The 19,869-nt window shown below is 38.8% G+C and overlaps 1 protein-coding gene across 5 annotated transcripts in view; it reads left to right on the top strand.

Moving 5' to 3' along the window:
* RGS22 (regulator of G protein signaling 22) overlaps positions 1-19,518 on the top strand; it is a 67,842-nt gene extending 48,324 nt beyond the window's left edge. For 3 of the 5 annotated variants that reach the window (XM_031591062.2, XM_031591061.2, XM_090137840.1), the window contains 7 exons: positions 584-745; positions 3,598-3,777; positions 5,282-5,443; positions 8,641-8,739; positions 10,203-10,305; positions 11,082-11,192; positions 14,148-19,517. In XM_031591062.2, the coding sequence (XP_031446922.2) occupies positions 584-745; positions 3,598-3,777; positions 5,282-5,443; positions 8,641-8,739; positions 10,203-10,305; positions 11,082-11,192; positions 14,148-14,167 (837 nt within the window). In that variant the 3' untranslated portion in view covers positions 14,168-19,517. Of the gene's footprint in view, positions 1-583; positions 746-3,597; positions 3,778-5,281; positions 5,444-8,640; positions 8,740-9,656; positions 9,741-10,202; positions 10,306-11,081; positions 11,193-14,147 lie in introns of those variants that run through there. The other 2 variants (XM_090137838.1, XM_090137839.1) reach the window with 2 other exon arrangements.
* Positions 19,519-19,869: the final 351 nt, after the last annotated feature.

Raw genomic sequence — 19,869 nt, 5'->3', positions numbered from 1 at the left:
CTGCCTACTTGCTCTCTGCTTTGCAGCAGCAAGATTTTCAAAATGTCTCGATGACTTTAAATTCTATTTTACTATTGGTAGCTTTATTCCACAGAGAGCAGACTCTCCAGCTTCTGTTGGTGATCATGGCAACACTTTTCAGAACTCATTTTGTTAGTGAGATCCCTGTCAGAAGCATTTAACAACTTCTAGCTATGCGGTTTGTCTGTTCCTTTTTCTTTGTTTGTTTGCACAAAACTCAAACTGTTCTCTAGAAAAGTAGCCTGTTGCCATAATCAATAACAATAGCTGTTTCCATACTTTATAGTATGTAGTCATATGGTCTAAATCATTGTCAGTCATTTCCTCTCCCATCACGTTTTCCAAAAAATGTTGCCCAAACCAAACTGGAAAAAAGAAAAGAAATGAAAAGAAAGAAATGAAACCTTGCCAAATTCTATTGTATCCATGTCATAAACTCATAAACTACTGAAAGTTAGGGTCAGTGCAAAGATAAGAATCAGGCAGTTTAAGCTAACTAATGCCTTTGTTATTGCTTTTTGAAACAAAGTTTATTTGGTGCATTTATTTCTTCTTTTGACAGCATGTGGACAACAAGAGGGTTTCTTCATCCAGTGAAATAATTGCTTTCCGCAAAGCACTGTTGGATCCAGTGACAGCAAATCAGTTTCAGTGCTTTGTGTCACTGAAAGGAGACTTACTGGAGAATGGAGTGCTCTTCTGGCAAGAGGTACAGAAGTATAAGGTATGGCAGTAAAGCAGCACAAGGGTACTACCATTCAGTTTGTAAGCAAATGTCATCTGTTACTGCAAATTAGGAAAACTGTAACAAGAATATCTCTTAAGTATTTTCTTGTTCATAGGAAAACCTCATTCACTGTTCAACTGGTTTTGTTCCTTCAGAGTAATTGCTTTTTAATGACTTGAATATATTTTGCCTGTATTTCTTTTACTTGTTCAAACTCTAACATTCTCTTGAACCCCTAAGGGATACTATTAACCAGCTAGTGCCCTGATTTTGGTATACATCTTCTGAGAACCAGAAAATTTGAAAGCATTAAAATGTTCACTCTGTCTTTATAGCTGAATATTGTTAAACAGAGAGATTATTGCTGAGTTTGGTAGTTCCTTAACAACCAGAGAGAAATTTTAAATGCAAGCAAATGTACAACTGTAAAGATAGTATCTACCCCAAAAACTTGAATGTAAAATGCAGACGTCAGCTGCCTTGCACTCCACACGGTGCAGTTGCATCTGACTGCAGCTGAGGAGGTGGCTAAGGTCAGCAGTGATTTCCTCTCTCCCATATTTATACATGCTTCGTTGTGCAATTGTGGCAGTGTGAGGCAACACACCATCAGAATCTTCTGGAGCGAAACTTTAAATCACACAGCAGCCTCTCAGTAGCACCCTGGACTGAATTCAAGAGCACAGTGTATCTTTCCCTTGTTCCTCTTTTATTTTGCCTTTGGGATATTGCAGAGCCTCTCTTGGGGAGCATGAGTTTAGCTAACATGCTCAGAAACTTGGAGGTAAACACAGGTGATGCTGCAGTAGCACTTGGGAATCCTGCTGCAGGCACATGGCTGCATTTTTGCTGGTTGGTTCTGGCGTTTGAATTTGGAGTCTCTTTTAGAAGCCACAGCTTCTCTGCTTCCAGAGGGCAATTGTCCTGTCCTCACAGAGGCTCTGACTTCAGTATGAGGAACTGTAGGCTGAAATGCTCTCTGGAGGTGCTGCTATCTCTTGGTTACCAGGAGACTAGCTTAGACTAGGAGCTTGACATTAAGGCACCTGAAGGTAGATGGCATGAATTCTTCTCAGAATATCTGATGTTTTTTCAGATTTGTTTCTCTTCATTCCTGTACCGCGGAGAACACAAACTTGCAGCAAATGTGGAATGTAGTTTAAACTGTTTTTTTTTGTGAATCTGCTTTCTGAAGAAAGCCTTCATTGTTTTATATCCTCCCCCCTCTCCTTCTTTTTTGTTAATTTTATTTGTCTTCTTATCAACAATCTAACCATATTTCTACATGCATGCGATTTGTCACGGTTGGCAGTTGATGCTCTTTATAGAAACAAAGGGCTGGAGTAGTAGGAGTGTTGTGGGTCAGGCTGAACTGGAGGAATATTGCCAAAGATGTGGGCAGTGCTCTGCATAGTGCATGCCTGTGTTGTCTGAGCCCTATCATGCCATCAGTTTAGATAGAACTCCCTTGGAGAGCCGCAGCCTGCATTGCTCTTTGTAACCCATTCGGGCTGGCGGCACATCTTGGAACAAACAAAAAATAATTTTTTTTTTTTTTTGGAAAACAAATGTGATGAAATATAACTCTGTGGATCATTTCCATCTGTTCCTGTATGTTCGTGTCTCATTCCTCGTCATATCTTATGGCTTGATTTTCTTCCCACTTACTACTGCGCTCTGCTTTTTCTTCTATGCTAGATGAGCAAAGAAAGCCATAATATATTCTTAGGATACACTGAATATGTTCTTGTATTGCTGTATTTTCTTTGTTGTAGCTGTTATCATTCTTTTTTCCTTCACAAAACTAAGAAGTATCCATAATAAAACAAACCAGCTCTTCCACATGCCACATTTCTGGTTAAAAGCCCTGTTTTTAATTTCTGCACAAAGTAAATAGCCAGCCTTCTCTACCAAAACTAAATGCATATTCTTCATTTAGAAATCTCTCTTCCTGAACATTCTCCAGAGTGCTCATTGTGCCCTTACTAGATACATGAAATAATCTATTGTTACAGAAACGTCTTGATAGATGGAAAGTATGAGTTTGAAAGGGTTTCAAGGAAGCTGAATGACTTTTCTCTCCTGTCAAAGTCCAGTGGTAGCATCATCAGAGTGTGAAAACAGTTAAATTTGCCTTCACCAGAACTATAGGACCGTATTAAAATGGTAGAAAATCCCATTGCCCCTTTGAGATCTCACCTTTGTAAGTTCAGGTGTGTTTTGTATTCTGTCTATCCTGCCATGAATTATTTCAGACCTTGATGTTTTGGGAAACTAGAAAACCTTAAAGAATGGGGAAATGAGAAGATTTCAATGAATTTTGACTGTACTTGTAGCTGAAATTGTCCTTATTGTGCCAACATTCCTGGTTGTAATATCTTGTACCCCTCTAAATAATTCCTCTGTGTTTTTGGAGTTTGTAGAGTGCTTGTGTGTCTTTTTTTTTTCAGTCTCTATTGCAATCTATTCATAGCAAGCTCATTATGAAAATCAGTGCATTTCACAACTGTAGGTGTGATTTTTTTTTTCAGCAATGTCTCCTATTTGCCTGTAATATATTCAGATTGAGGGCAGGATAAAAAATACACTGGCCATCAGAACGTGCAGTCAGAGACTATCACCTAACATCAGTGACTGCTGTATATCTGCATTTGCAAACCAGAAGTCTCACTCATGTTTTAACTATGGCTGTGACCATGCACATTTGCTATAAGAATTTCATCCTACACACAGAAGGAATCTGTCTGTATAATTATTTTTGTATGACTGCTACTCTTTGATCAGTGGGCCCCTGCAAAGGGTCTTGCATCTTTCTATTTTGACTGAAAGTACTGTTTTTCGTCTTTCAGGATTTGTGCCATTCTCACTGTGATGATGCCACAGTCCAGAATAAGATCACAACTATTATTGATCGCTTTATCAATTCCACCGTACCCCCAGCTTTGCAGATTGACATCCCAACCGAACAAGCACAGAAGATTTTGGAGCACAGGAAAGAACTAGGACCTTACATTTTTAGAGAGGCGCAGGTAAGAAGCTGGGAGAATCTCTGTAACAGATACGGCTAGAGTTTGTGTGGCTGATTTAAAGGACAGTCTTCATTGCTTCTGTGACAATTTTGACTCTGTATATAAGCCTGGGCATGAAGTAGAACACTAGAGTCATCATCTTCAGTGAAGACTGTCTGGTGAATACGACAGACAGGATTCAGTTATTTGCTGCTACACAAGCTGGACAATTTGTGTCACCTAGCTGATCCTAGAAAGGTGGTGTCCAGGTCTGTGTAGGCACTCTGTCAGTATGAATGAACTTTGTTCATTTTTTGAGTCACTCGTTCTTTATCATTTAGTTAATACCAGAGAAGCAATTTAGAGTATTTGTTCAGGGAAATATGAAAAAAATGCAGATGTGAGTAAAGCACAAAGCTTAACTTACTGAATATTTTCCTTTATTACTGAAAGTCTGCAGACAATTTTCTGTCTCTAATCTGTGTACTAATCAGACTGAGCAGCAATTTACGAAGCCTTAGTGCAGACTTCTTATTTTCTTATTCCTTGCTACTAACTTCTACGACGTATCTTCTAAAAACAAGAAAGCTCTTCTTCCTATAACATTTTCAGCAACACATTTAAAACTCAAGTGTAAGTTCACAAAATATTTTGATTGAACTATGGTTTGTCAGAGAAAAGGGTAGATAAAATCCTCAGAGAAATAAGACTCATTTCAGTCTGTTTAAAAAAAAAAAAAAAAAAAGTGGCAGAAAGAAGGCATAAAACCAAGGGAAGAAGTTGGCCAAAAAGTTGTGACTCAAATATGATGGCGACTCAAATGTCACTTTCAGGTACTTTGAGCTAGAAGCTGTGAAATGCTGAACTTGTTTGACTGCTTGGAAGCCAGCTTTCTGAATGAGACTTAAAGATCTAAATAAAATGAAAACTGAGCCTTCATACGCACAGCAACAGAATTCGCCGAGCCCCTCTGTTTGCTCTGTAAAAATTGTTTTTCTTATTCTAGTTCAAAAAAGACCCTGTGAGAGATTATATCATTTAAAAATTATCCAAGATTTGCTCATAGATCTGTAATGTGGTTTAAGAGTCTTTCCAGAGGCAAAAAAAGTATTTCCTTTCTCTTAAGGAGGAAAAAACCTCTCTCCCTAATGAACTGAATATTTGAAATACTTGAGCAGTACAGTGGTGCAAAAGAAATTCTACTGGTGTATATTTTATCAAGAATACTTGTAAAAAAATGATAGATGTTTTCCTTAATGCAAACAATTGTTTAGGGAAATATAAAAAAAGAAAGTGCCTTTTAACTGTGTTTTAGGAAGATTTCTCACCAGTAATAAACACACTGATGAAAAGCATGTGCCGAGCAAAGCTGGGTTGAAATGTCAGGACATAGTACGTAGGAGGAACAAGGCTGTGTATTCAAAAAGAAATAGTTATTTCATTCTCATGGTAAACTACATTTTATTTTACAGGAAACTCTGACTTCCTAGCACAGTTGAGGTTGACTTTCTCTTTTCCTGCACAGATGACAGTTTTTGCTCTGCTGTTCAAATTTTGGCCAAAATTTTGTGAGTTTCGAAGCCGTTTGCCTAGTGACAAAATTGTACATGCCTTGGAGAGAAAAAAAGGAAAACGGATGCAGACAAAGGAAGGGAAAATATCAGCGGAGAGTCTCACCAAGTTTCAGGTGAGAGCTAACAGACTGAATAAAATCTGTTTCAAGGGCAAACGGATAGGAATACAGATATCTGTTTCTCAGTTTGAACCAAAGCTACCGAAACTTTTTTGTTAGAATTCAAGCTTTACATGCAATATAGTCTTAGGATGGTTAGTTCCCAATCCTGCCAATGCATGTATATACATATGTTTAACTTGAAGCAGATGAGTCAGTGGAATCCTACTTCCATTAAGTAGGGGAGAAAATGTATTTTAGTGATTTTTTTGTGCCAAGAGAAGAGCAGAAAAGAGGGCTGACTTTAAAATACATGCATGTGTACGGTGGTTAACTGCAAACCTGCTTACACTTTCATGTGTACTGTCCCTTTCTAGAACTTACAATCCTGCTGGGTCACTATTGAAAAAACAAGCAATTAAACAAAAAGATTTCACACTTATTGTTGAGAAAGAGCATTTGAAAAGTCTGCATGTTATTATTTAAAATCCTCACATGCTAGTTGCTTTGTGCACTCTTTTGTCTCTTCTTACTTCTCAGCTTTGACAGTGAAATTGCAAGACTGTTCACAAGTTTCCAGTTTCCAGGCAATGTCAGTGCATTAACAGAACCGGGATCCCTACAGTAATAGCACTTGTTAATTTGTTTTTCCTTGAATTTTATTATTATTATTATTATGTATATATTTTGCTATTGATTGTAGACTTTACAAAAGCTTATTTTTTACAAAATTTAATTGTTGGGCCAGCGTGGAGGAGAGAACATTTCAAAGGCAGAGAAATTATTGAACTTGAAAATGTCATAAACAGCATTAAAAGACATTGACATATTTTAAATACCTTGTAAATGTGTGTTGAGACATTACTCACGGTGATATCCACATACTTGGACAGATAGATGTATCTGCTGCCTGTAGGAACAGGTACACATTGCTATCTTCTTTTTAGATATATGAACACTGAGAGCCAGGGAACTGTTACTCAAAGTGGCACAGCAATGTCAAGTAAAGTCTACAATTCAAGAATTCATGTTGCTTTCTCCAAAGCTCGCTGCCTTTATTCAGATATGTCTGGCAAGGCCATTGGCAATACTTAAAGTGCAAGAATGCAATATTTCAATGTAGTACACTTCTGTGTTTTCACAGACTTATTTTTTCCATCTGTTTGTTGCCTGTCTATAATATTTCTGATTAAGATCAAGGAAGTAAAGAGCAAATCTTGGCCAGGAGGGTAAAAACCTAGTTTTTATGGGGAACAAATGAGAAAGGTGAATTACCCTTCTAAGCTGGTAAGAAACTTTAGAAACAGACAGGCAGGGAGTACAGCTCAGCAAACAGTTTACAGACTATTCATTAAAAATAAAAAAAAATAAAAAATCACTAAACTAGTTATTTTCTCTTGAAAGAATAGGTGGAACAGATCAGTCTTTGAAACGCTTTCCCACTCTGTTTTTTAAAGAGTTTACTATTCCATGTTCTCCTCTGTGAGATTTCTGTCCCCTTAGTGACAGCATAACTACTCAGATGGTTGATCCCATATCCCTGGCAGAGCACTGCAGGAAGCTCCTAAAGCTACTTGGCCAGGTTCAGGACAGAAACCTTTTCCATCTCCTGCAAAGTCCAGTTCCTGCTCCTCCCCACCAAGCTCATGTTGAAGGAGAGGGCATCTCTGACAAGCATTAGAAATTATATTTTTTCTTATAGTATTTTTCCACCCCAGATATAATTTGCCATTTTTGTTTTCTGCCAAACTGAACAAGTGTCATCCTGGGGCTGGAATTTTACTTTTTCCTTTGTCAAAAACTTGTCCCTGAGGTGGCTGATTTATTGTGGGTTTGCATCGCTGTCTGAACTGACCAGATAAGACAGCTGGATCTTTATGCTGCATAAAGGAAAAACAGGCAGATAAGGTGGTTTTCACTGAATAATGATGCATGACTCAGTACTATTTGACTATCGCAGTATTTTTTGTGGGTGCTGACTTGGTATGCATGGTCCAGGTGTTGCTTAAGACCTCCTGGCTGTGGTGTCAGTGCAGGGCCATGGCTGACAATTAGGGAAATCGTGCTCTGTACAGCAGAGACCTCTTTCAGTTTCTGACTGGAAGGCAGGAATGAGTAGATACGGTGCAAAGTAAGCTGCGATACTTGGCACAGTGTGTTTGCTTCAGTATAGAGCTGAAATAGTTGCTTTGAAAGATACTGCCTTAGGAGAGTATGGTTTACTTCTCCCTTTTCACATATTTGCACTTAATGTGTCACAGCTATATAGGCTCATCTTTAGCCCTTCTGTGGATTTGTTCCTCTGTTAACTTCACATGCCACATACTTAAAAAAATGCAATTAGTCACTTCTTGCAGACTGTCTTGGTGCCAGTTTTCGTAATTCATTGCATGCACAATTGCCCTTTACCTTCAAAACAGATTTTTTAGATTTTAGATGTCAAGCATACAAAACAGTATGAACTTACACTACAAGTTCTCTGCATTTAACAGAGAAAGGTTAAAAACATTTACATTTATTTCACTTCACCATATCTACTCCTATCTCTTTTAAAGTATTTTAGTAGTAAATTTATTTGTTAGTAGGGGGTGTAGCTGCCATAACACTGATTTATTATAGAAGGCATTACTAAAGAACTCATTTAATTCACCATTTACACTTAGAAACACAGCAAATATAAACGGTATACTAGTGTATTAGTATACACAGTATTCTCTACTGGTTTTGGCCTCCCTGTTTCAACAACTGAGGGTCCTACAGTGTCAGTGAGCCTGCATGCTGCCCGCAGAGAAAAGATAAGCACCACGCTGCCTGGGCACTGTAGATGACAGGGCTATTGGACAGTGGGGATGATCAGGAAGGAACAGGCACCATAGGAGCAAAAAAGTAGGATTCTGGTCCTTCTGCAGATCTTTGGGGACATCTGAAATGAAGGCAGTCTGCAGGAAGACAGTGGTCAGGAATCTTTAATTAAGGCAAAGAAAATTATTAACAAAATGGTATCTCCTGATATTTTTCAGTATGCACAAGGTAATGAATTATAAAACTGAGCATTACAAAACTGTCCACAATATATTCATAGTAAAAAATTATACTGCTTCTTTTACTGCTTATACTGTCATATTTTGAATGACAAATTTTGCTTTCTCAGGTTTGCTTTTCACTTTAGCCTGTTAGCTTTAGGTCTAATTGGGAGTTCTTATTATTGTCAGGGTAAAGAAGTGGCAAGCAGTGCTCTGGAATATCAGGCTGATGTGGAGAGAAGATCAACATCATTTTTAGATGCATATGGATATGGATATGAGTGGCAGGTGAATAATAAACATGTTGCTATAGATATATGTTGCTATAGAACATGTTGCTATAGAATCTCATATGAGAGATTAAATGATCTAGGGAGAATGAGACAGTGGATTTGGTTTAGAATATTATCACATAGTTCTTCAACAATTATTCATTCTTCTACTTTTAAGTTTGCTATTATTCCTTCCTTGCTTCCTCCCTTCCTTCCTCCTTCCCTCCGTTTCCTCCTTCATCCGTCCCTTCCCTCCTTCCTCCCTCTCTCCCTTTCACTCTTTCTTTCTTCTCCTCTTTCTTTCCTTCCTCCCTTCCCCCCTTCCTTCCTTCTTTCCTTCTCTCCTTCCCTACTTCTCTCCTCCTTCCCTTTTTCCCTCTCTCTTTCATTTTCTTCTTCTTCTTCTTTTTTTTTTTTTCTTTTTCTCTCCTCCTTCCTAACTTTCTGACTTCCTGGCTTAGTTTCTGAGTAGCAGTATTACATAAAACTGACTAAGATCTTTAGGTAAGGGGATTTTAAAGAATATCTATTAAAAGGTAAGTTGAAGGAATGGAAATTCAAGTCTGGAATAAGAAATTTTTCATTACTTGGCAAATCCATAGCTTGCAAAAAATTGGTTTAGATTTGAGTCCATTTCTACTCATGCATCAAAATATGAAGATGAACTCATTTAAAAAATCCAGGTATTTATACAGAAAATGATACAAAAATAGCCACATAGTACTTGTTGCAGAATGTATTTAATGATGCATCAAATCTGTAATAGTCGTTTTATTGCAGAAATGTGAAGAATATGCACTCCAACTTGGACGTACGAAGTAATCATTCATAGCTACACTGACACTGATTGTCACTGATAATTGAGAATCTATGCTATAAGTTCTTACTAAGACACAAAATGACAGATGGCCCCCATATTTTTCATGTTGTAAGGAAATAACAGTACAGTTCCCGTTCTGATTTGGAAGAGTGACCTGAAGTTTACATGGAACCTGAACTGCGTTTGTTTCATTATTAAAAGCAACATTTGTTTAAGAAAGACAGGCCTGGACAATTCTTTTCTAGGGGTAACATCATTCTGCTAGACAGGGCAGGCAGAAAGAATGGTGAGGCTAATGAGTTTTGAGATGTGATTTGAGAAATGGCACACTGGAAGGATGTATCAGGAGATGAAATGAAGTCCTCAAAAGCACTAAATGCTGTGGTTTTGAAAGGAGAAGTCTGCTGTATTTAGTTTCTGAAGAAAAAAGTCAGAGTTGGTTAAATTGCACCTCATGCTGTTTTGAAATCTGCTCATTTGTAGTGATATTATTTTTCACATGATTCCAGTACTGTAATGATAAAGGTTCTCTTTTCAATAACTGAGATTATTCAACAAATGGGACATAACGTAAACAAGTTCTTTATCTCGTTGTTGAAATGGACCGTGAACTACCAGTGATGTGGTCAGGATGCTGATTTTTTTAATGATTCTTGCAGGCTTCGTGGTCCTATTCCAAGTACATAGAAGCCTTGGAGCAAGAGAGAGTACTCCTTAAAATGCAAGAAGATCTGGAGAAAAATTCATCGTCATTATTTACAGGTTATAATGCAAGGGGAAATGGCCATAAACTGGAGCACAGGAACTTCCGCTCCAATATGCAAAAGAACTTCATGGTAGGGGTGAGGGTGATAGAGCACTGGAACAGGCTGGCCAGAGAGGTTGTGGAGTCCCTTTCTCTGGAGATATTCAAGACCTGCCTGGACACTTACCTGTGCAGCCTGCTGCAGGGAGCCTGCTTTGCAGGGAGTTTGGACTGGATGATTTCTGGAGGTCCCTTCCAACCCCTATAGTTCTGTGATTCTGTAGTTCGGGGACATGTTTAGATGAAATTCTCTCAATATATGGGCTTTGTTTGCTTTTCTTTGGTGTATCTGCCTCTCTTACGCATTTGATTTCTGCAGCACATTGAGTGATAAGTTTTCTACAAAGGGGAAAGTGAAAGTTGCATGGTACCAGCATTGTCTCTACTGCAAAGGCCGTTCTGCAGAGGGGAATATTGGCCATTTCTTCATTCTGCACTGTGACACAGCACTACTGTTTGAGTTACATAGAATTTTCACGTTCCTAACTTCTTGTACTTCAGTAACCTGTATACAATAGATATTGAACTTTTTTTTCACCAGTTTGTCAGTATAGTGACAGGGCTTCAAGAGACATTACCTTGTGCTTCTGTGAGTATCCACTCACTATCTTCCTCAAGGATATTATGACCTGTTTGTTCTTTAAATAGCTCCACTTAGCAGCAAGGCTAGAAATAGCACTGTGATATTAAAACATTCAATTTCTTGTTATTTTAATTTTCTTTTTATGTACAGGTACCTCATCTATGTCCTTCCCAAAGCCTGAAAACTCTGAAAATTCCACAATTTCTCCAAAGAATAGTGTGACTTCGAAGAAACACTCAGATCTTCCCAAAGAAACAGAAAGTGAGTACCAGACAGTTCACAAGTGTGCTTTGAAATCTGGAATCTTAAAAGAATCATAGAATCATAGAATTGCAAGGTTGGAAACGACCTATAAGATCACCTAGTCCAACCGTCTTCTCATTACCATTGCTACCACAAGCACTAACCCATATCTCGTAGCTCCTCATCCAGGCACCTCTTGAACACTGCCAGGGATGGCGACTCCACCACCTCCCTTGGCAGGCCATTCCAGTGCTGGACCACTCTCTGAGAGAAAAAGTTTTTTCTCATGTCTAACCTAAACCTCCTCTGGTACAACTTGTGGCCATTTCCCTTGGTCCTGTTCGTTGCCTGGGAGAAGAGGCCAAACCCCTCTTCACCACAACCTCCCTTCAGGAAGTTATAGAGTTGATGAGGTCTCCCCTGAGCCTCCTCTTCTCCAGACTGAACAATCCCAGCTCCCTCAGCTGCTCCTCATAGGACTTGTGCTCCAGACCCCTCACCAGTTTTGCTGCCCTTCTCTAGACATGTTACATGCCCTCAGTGTCTTTCTTGTAGTGGGGGCCCCAAAACTGAACACAGTACTCGAGGTGTGGCCTCACCAGTGCTGAGTACAGAGGTATGATCACCTCCCTGCTCCTGCTGGCCACACTACTTCTAATGCAGGCCAGGATGCCGTTGACCCTCTGGGCCACCTGGGCACGCTGCTAGCTTTCCTGCTCCGTGCTAACGTTCATTTGTAGTAAGCTATTCCATTCCAAATCTTGTTTAACTGAAATCTGAAGCTGTACAGTCTCAATGTGAAGGCAATATTATTTTTACTCCAACCATATCAAGTGATGCTAATGTTGGCCAGATTGATTTTTTTTTTCAAAATGGCAGTCTCTGAAGTGTGGTTATCTTGGCTTTCCAGTTAAAATATTTTAAATAGGTGCAAAAAGTGATGCAGGCTGGCAAAAGACTTGACACAGAATTAGCAGTAGATCATCTCTGCTGAAGCATGTTAAACATTAGAATGGGAGAAAGTAGTAGGATAGCAAAGAGATCTGTTAGAAAAAGATCAGAGAATCCCCTAGAGAGTTTTTGAAGCCCTTATTGAAATTAGATAGACTTAAAAAAATAATAGAACTTGGTTCTGTTACTCCCCTTCCCTCTCTGTTCCTCCTTTGTCTATTTCTCAACTTCACTTCAATTTTAAGCCAATTGGTGTCCAGCCTTTCCTCATCCTCCTAAACTTTCCAATGCTGAATACAATTTTCCTGTAGCAGCACCTTCTGCATGTGGCTTCAAGAAGAAAGCTGCATCTTTCCCTTTCTTTTCTAATACTCTCTTTCTGCCCTCTCATCACCTCCTCTAGCTGCAGGTAAAACTCATCCAGTTGCACTGGACCTTATGTACATTTGCAGGTATTACTACGCTTTATGCTTTCATGCCTTTTTGTGCTGTAGTTCTGCTTCACATGAAGTTATACCAACATGAGGAGTCCTTGTGCAGGGGCTTCAGTTTTGCTCTGTAGTTGAAACCTCCAGCTGGGCAAAAGGTTCAAAGGGGCCCTAGGAGGTGGCTGCAGTATTTTCTGCAGGCCAGCCAGCAGTCCCTTGTCCACTTTGATTTTATAAACATTAGAGAGGCACAGCTGACAGGTATCAGGCTGTGGTACAGGTTAATGGAATGAGAAACTAGAGGTCTTGGGAAGTTTGAAAGGTCTTTCTCACTTGCTCCAGTTACAGCCTGCTCTCCAAGTCCACTAGAAATTTGCATGCCACACCTCTTCCCAATAGCTCAATAGCTTTTAGTCATTTCCTCCTTTTCTATCATAACTCTCTGGTAGTTCTCCTCAGCCATGTATTGATCTGTTTGCTTTGCATGTGGGACAAAATATCTACAAAAGACCACCATTGCTTTTGACAGCTTCTCTCCACTTAGTTACAGAAAAAAAATCACGCCTTGTGCACTGTATATAAATGGCAAGGTTTGATAGTGGGTAGGAGGGCTGGTCTCTGCTAAAATAGAGCAAGGGCTGCTGGACACAACTGATTTTGACAGGCTGAGTACTGGGCACAACACAGAGCTGAGCCCGCCAGGCTGGTGGCTCTGTGAGGCAAAGTTTAAGAATGGACAAACAAAGCCAAAAAGAGGAGGAGAGAATAAAAAGAGTGAAAAACAGCAAAAGGAGAAGCAAGGTCAATAGAGGATGGGGAGAAGGAAAACAAGGAGGTATTTTGTGGTACAAAGGAACATGGTTTAGTGGGCAATATTGCTGGTAGGTGGACAGTTGGACTGGATGATCTTGGAGGTCTTTTCCAACCTTGGTGATTCTATGATTCTATAATTCATGGAGGGGCAACCTGAGGAGAACACACAATGGAGCAGAGGAAAAGAGTGAGAATGGTGAAGAGGCAGAGAAACTGCCATGTACATACCACAGCTTCCCTCTTGCACTACCCATTGCCTCACCAAAGGGGCTATGTGTGATCTGTAATGGTAATGAGCAGGGGAAGAGAGGGGCTTGGAGTACTTGAGCTTGGAAAAAAAGGAGGGAAAGTGCTTTCCCTACATACAGAAAATTTCTTTCTTCTTCTTCTTCTTCTTCTTCTTCTTCTTCTTCTTCTTTTTTTTTTTTTTTAATTCCCCACTATCGAAATCACTAATTATTTGTTCTAAAAGGCAATAAATTATTTTTCCCACTTCAAGTCTAATTTGACCACAACAGTAAATGATTAGTAGTATTAGGAGATCAGTAGTCTCCTTGTCTTTATCTTCACCCATGACATTTCTCTCTCTTGTTCTTTCTATTTTCTCCCTTCGGCGTGCAGAGTAAGTGGGCAGCTGGGTGGGAGACTGCTAGCCAGGTCCAACCCACCACACCTTGTTTTTCAGATATTTTCTAACAATTTTTGATGCATTTGTTGAATAGTTGTTCTGACTATTTCAAGTGGCTGCCATCCAGCAATCACACTCTTATACCTTTCGCAGACAGATTAAAATCCCCCTGAGGAAGGAAATGCAGAGACGTTCACTGCAGGTCAGCAAGATACAAAACTATATGTGTGCAAGGTTTGTACTTCTGAAGCAAAACCAACAACTTGGATTATTATTAAGAACCAGGAGGGTAGTCAAGGGCAGAAAAGAAGCATCTTTCACTGTATTCCTCTTCAACATGATCGTGATACTGACTCTTGTGTCATTTATTTGCTCAATAGTACACCTTGAGGCTCAAATCAATAAGATTCCATGAAGTATGTGCAGTAAAAACAATGATGTAGTCATGGTACTAAAGATCTTGAAATCAAGCCAAGTTTTTCAGTGCCTAATCTAATGAAAAATAAAACATTGCATTAATCGAAGCTCTGAAGCAGTGTGTCTCAGCACGCTATTGTCTCAGTGCTGTGATTCATACAACTTACGTTCATCAAGAATAATCCATCAGGCGTCTGAACCATCCTAAAATCAAACCCTACTGTAGTTTGCTTGCAGTCCAGTCTGATTCCTGGTCCAAAGTATACTTCAGCCTCATTTCAGACTCATCATCCACATGAAAGTCTTAAAGCACATCAGGACGCTGATCTGACTGGTAACTTTTATAAACTGTCATTCCTCCCATGTTATTATACACTGGAAGATATTGGGAATTCATAGCTCTTCAGTAGTCTCCCTTATTTTTCTTTAAAATCTTTAGAGCTATAAAAACACTGGGGAAGAGTTTATGTTGGGGAATTAGAGAAGGGGAGAGGCAAAATTCACTGCTAAGCAGGGACAGGACTGTTTAGACCATTTTAAACATCATTCAATAGTCACAAAGGCATTTGCTTTAGTCTTCTCTACATGTGTCTAATACGTGTAAGAAAAAGATAGATAAGTGAGCTCCATCTTGCTGAGTTGCCAACAACTTATCCCTCGGTTAGGGATGGGATTGTCTTCTGCTCCCATTCCCAGCCTCTTGGACAAGAAGAAGGAACCTCTATGAGTTGTCAGAAATCAAGGGCCTTCACTAGGAGCTCTTAGATCATCCTGCTAAGGGCAACTTATGAGTGCTTTCCTCTTCAGTGTGGAGTGACAGCTTAAGTCCACTGATAGTCTTTTTCATTCTTCAAGCACAATGAGCTGGCATTGTATGGGATTGTCATCAGAAGTTTCTTTAGTGAGGCTGGCAGGGAAGGACCATGTGCACTTTTACGGCTGTAGCTCCCCTGCCCACACAGCCTCAAAAAAGGAATAAGGGAGGTCTTCAATTCAGTTCTTACTTCTCCAGTTCAGAAACTGTTTGCTTCATGCTTATCTGTGTTCCTTCTGTGTTTGTGTTGTTTGCTCATGTGATATCACCTGAGAAAGACTCATTGGGTGGAAGCTGCAAGAAGGGAGTACAATGTAAAATTCCTATTCCTGTTTTTCAAATGATCCCAAATTTCACAGATGCACTGAACTTTAACGCTCAGTGCATCTGAGGAGAGTGGAATGCAGCATCTTGCAATGAGCAGAGCACATGTGGTGCTGTGTGGGCTACCACTCATTAATGTGAAAGGCAAAGAATCATCATGAAATGCCACAAATGCAGTGATGTATGTCAGTCTGAAAAACATGTGAACAGCCACCTTCTGCTGCTGTGGTCAGTGGAGTGCATGCAATCAAATGTTGGGGCATGGCAATCAGTTTCTGTTTTGTTGTAACCTTGCCTTCATGGCATTTTGAGACAGTTAAATAACATGTAGAAAATGCTGAATCATAAAGTTAAAAATATCATCCAGATATTTGTCACAGAATACATAACTTCTTGTATGTTTTTACTTCACGAAATTGTTAATGAAAATTTACCAGACCCCCATGCACAAACTGCTGTCCTAGACAGTTACTATGCTTAATACCATTCACATCTATCACTTAAAAACAAACATAATCAAAAACACACTGTGTACTTCATGTACTTCAGTGAGTGAGCAGAATTTCAAAGTTCTGCAAATAAATGATAGCCCTCAATTCAGTTTGCAGATGTCTCCATGTTAACTGAAATAAATATGCACACGTACATGTGCGTATACATTTATAGACCATGGATGATCACATCTGTTAGTAATGCCAGAAATGTGTGTCATATAATGATGCCCATTTATTTTAAAAGAAAAAATAGAGTGACTGAGCAGGAAATACTAAGAGTAGGGGAGTCTTTCTTTTTTGCATTACTGAATCTAATCTCATGCAAATCTAATCTCATGTAAAGGTGGATACCCCATTATTGTTATTTAATGATACACCTGAAACAGAATGGTGCTTTTAGTGTTTTCTCCGGGAGTCAAATAATGAGTACTGCCACTTGTAAGAGAGCCTGGGAACTGACCAGGTATAGGGACAAGCTAAATGGCTTTGGTCTAAAGAATCACTCCACGTCGCATCAGACAGCTTGCTTACTTACTAATTGCCTTTTGGTCTTATTCTTGAGATACACTCCACTCCCTGTCAGGCTGCTGGTCCACCACGAAAGTGAGCTCAGCAGTTTTAAAGGTCTAGAAAAGCTTCACTCAGTAAATTTAGCACCTCTTCCTCTAGAAAAAATAAAAATGTATTCCTTATTTAGTTTAACTATGCATACTATGGAATTTTAGAAATCTGCAGCACTGTAGGAGAACAGTTCTGCTCAGAACAGACAATAAAAACAGCTATATTTTTAGAAACCTGCAAATGTAGAAATTTTTCTGGATGGTTTTGGTTTTATGCTTTAGTGGAGTTCAAAATACAGAACCTAATAAAATACAGAGTCTAATCAGACTTTTGTTGTTTACTCCCAAGAAATGCAGCATATTGGAACTATTTTGCAATTTTTTAAGCCATCATTTGGATTCATAAATATTTACACTTAGATGCTATTACTGTGTATTTCACTTCTCTCTCATCAAACCTGGCATGTTTATTAAAATATTTTACAGTCTTTGCATGCCAGACACAGCTTAGCATAAATGGTGCAGCCTTGAAACTGATCACTGAAATACTTCTGGTATCAGTGTAAGTTGTGACTACCCGCTTAAGGGCCTTGCTACATTTTGCTTTGACTTCTATCCTGCTACAGCATGACACAAAGCATCAGACTGTGAGATGAATTCCTGAAGACATGCAGTTCTGGATGGTGTTATTGACATGCATACTTACCGTAGCTTTCCAGTGTGGTGACAGTGGTGGTCACCAGAGCATTTAGAAAAGAGCAGAATGCTTTCTCATTTGTGTCTGTACAATACTGCTGTGCCAGTGCCTCCATAGCCCTCATCATCTTTTCTTTTTCGTGACTGGTTCTTAGGGTACTATCAGGGAGCAGTCTTAGACACTGAGCTCTGTTTGTGCCTTCAGTCTCGCACAGTATTACAGAGCTGGGGACATTTTCTATCTGTTTTCTATCACTTGCACACTGTGAGATGTCCAGCCTCAGCCTTCTACTACTCTAGTTAAACCTTGAGCTTTTTTTAATGTGTGTGTATGTAAAAATGATTGAAAACAGATCAGATGCATCAAAATTCTGTCTCAAATTTAGAAAATATAATCTTTGTTATTTATGTTTCTAATGTTAAATACTAGGCCCAGCTGATCACTGTGCATAGTGCTAACACAGCTGCAGCAGTCGTTCTTGAATTTGACCTCTTCAAACTGACCCATTACATTCAACTGATGATTTTTGCTTCTGCCTTTTTATAGAAATGCTTTTAGTTAGTCCTTGTGAATCAAACCTGAATGCAGCTAAGGTGGGGCTATATGTCTCTTTTCTAAGCTTATGGAACACTGTTGGTTTAAATACAGTCAGCAGTAGTTGTAAAAGCGTTAGGGAAAGACAGGTTTGAACAAAAATTTTTGATCTGGATCTGTACTCACAGTGCAAGCCTACCTTTAATGGCCTGATTTAGAACATTCCCAGGATTTCAGAGTTATAATTCACATCTGTGTTTCTAAGTCCTTCATGCATGATTGTTTGAATGTGCACTTTTGGAACAGATCCATGTCTAATAGGCTAAATTGTAGTTCCCAATTCAGAAGCCACATGGTATTGCTATATAGTTCTTTTATTTTTCCTTCTATTATGTGGCCTTCAGACAAGGTTCTGTCAGTCCTGCACGCTGGATTAATAGAAAACACTGAAATCTACACTTTCTATCTACCTTCTAATGAACCCATACATTTTTATTTCTACTGGTGATTTAATAAAGCATTTACACAATGGCCACAATGGATATTTCTCCGCCAAGTAATAATTTCTCAGAGTGTAAGGGCAGATTGGAATTACGCAGGACCTATTAAGCTGTCATAATACGTTAAAGGCAGTCAAGGAAACTGATGAGATTCTCTCGTTTTTAATATTCATTTAGCCAAGCTGACTTCTATCTCAAGCGCGGGCTGCATTTACTTGGATTTTCCTCTATTTCTCTAACTAAATTAATATATTTAAGTTTCATAGTAACATATGTGAAAGTGTTGACAACAACACTGCTTATTCCACATGTTAATTATGTATTTGTTCAGTATGCTGATGAACTATGTGCACTTCTCATGTTAACTTTTCATTTCAAGTCAAAAGCAAATGTAGTAAGTGGATTTGTGCTTTTAATTTGAGATATTTCTTTTTCCTCTAAAACGATCTCGTACACGATTCCTCTGGACCATATGCGTTTGAAAAACTTCTGTTGGCAAGAAGTTTAAAAAGAAAGTAACGCTCTCTTCTCAGAAAAGGGATTTTAACAAAGCAAAGCAATTGTGCCGTTAATGAGAAAGTTAAATGAAACAAATGACAAGACAAGAAAAAAAAACACAGCATCACACTCAAGGAATGCGCAGGCACACAATAGCTTGTGCAATATTCCTCATCTGTCAAAGCCAGTAAATATGGAGATGTCACTGAAAATGTTCATTAAAATAGTTTGTGGTGCCCGTGGCTCGGTAAATGCAACCAACCAGCTTTTAGCATACTTTGTATTTTTCACCTGTAGGCAAGCAAACAGATTTCATCCCAGCTGTACACCCAAGTGATTGGTGTTGGTTTTGTAAGCCCCTAAACCTGACTGGTTTGAGTAGCACTCATCCCTGACAAAGCTGTTTTGGGAATAATCTGTCACATCTCTAGAGTAATGTACACCTTTACCATTTTGGATATGTATTTATGTGTGTAGGTATGTATAGGTATCTAAAAAAATCTCTACTTCACTGATTCATGTGTTTGTATGCATATATTTACACTAGATACATATATGCATAAAATTACCACACTTCAGTAAACTATTTTTCTGTCATAATGACATGGGACTGAAGCTTGATGTACATCATTTTTTTCCTAATAAAGTTTTCCACTGTATTGCTTCTGTATAATTTTTTGAAAATGAATGTCTTTTGTTTCATTAAAATGATTCATTTTGTACTCGCATTTCAGAGGATGGAGTCCTTATGCTTTCTTTGTTGAGACATGTGGCTCTTTGCAGAGGTCTGCACGGCTGCTGGGAAGAGAAAATAAGTGCATTTTTCGGGAGTTCTTTGGGCTCTAGAAAGCATATGAAAAAAAAAATTAACTTTTCCTGTTATTTCTTCTTTCAAATGAGAAAGTCATAATTAACAGCATATGTTGGGCCACTCATTAAAGACTATGATAAATGATTAGTATTTTCAAGCTAATGAGCTGAATACTTGATCTAAAAACAGCGAGTATATATGTGTTCATCTTCCAGCTATATCTTCC

Source organism: Phasianus colchicus, chromosome 3 (assembly GCF_987193195.1).
Source record: "Phasianus colchicus chromosome 3, bPhaCol1.hap1.1, whole genome shotgun sequence".
NCBI lineage: Eukaryota > Metazoa > Chordata > Aves > Galliformes > Phasianidae > Phasianus > Phasianus colchicus.
This window is presented reverse-complemented; position numbering and strand designations above follow the sequence as displayed.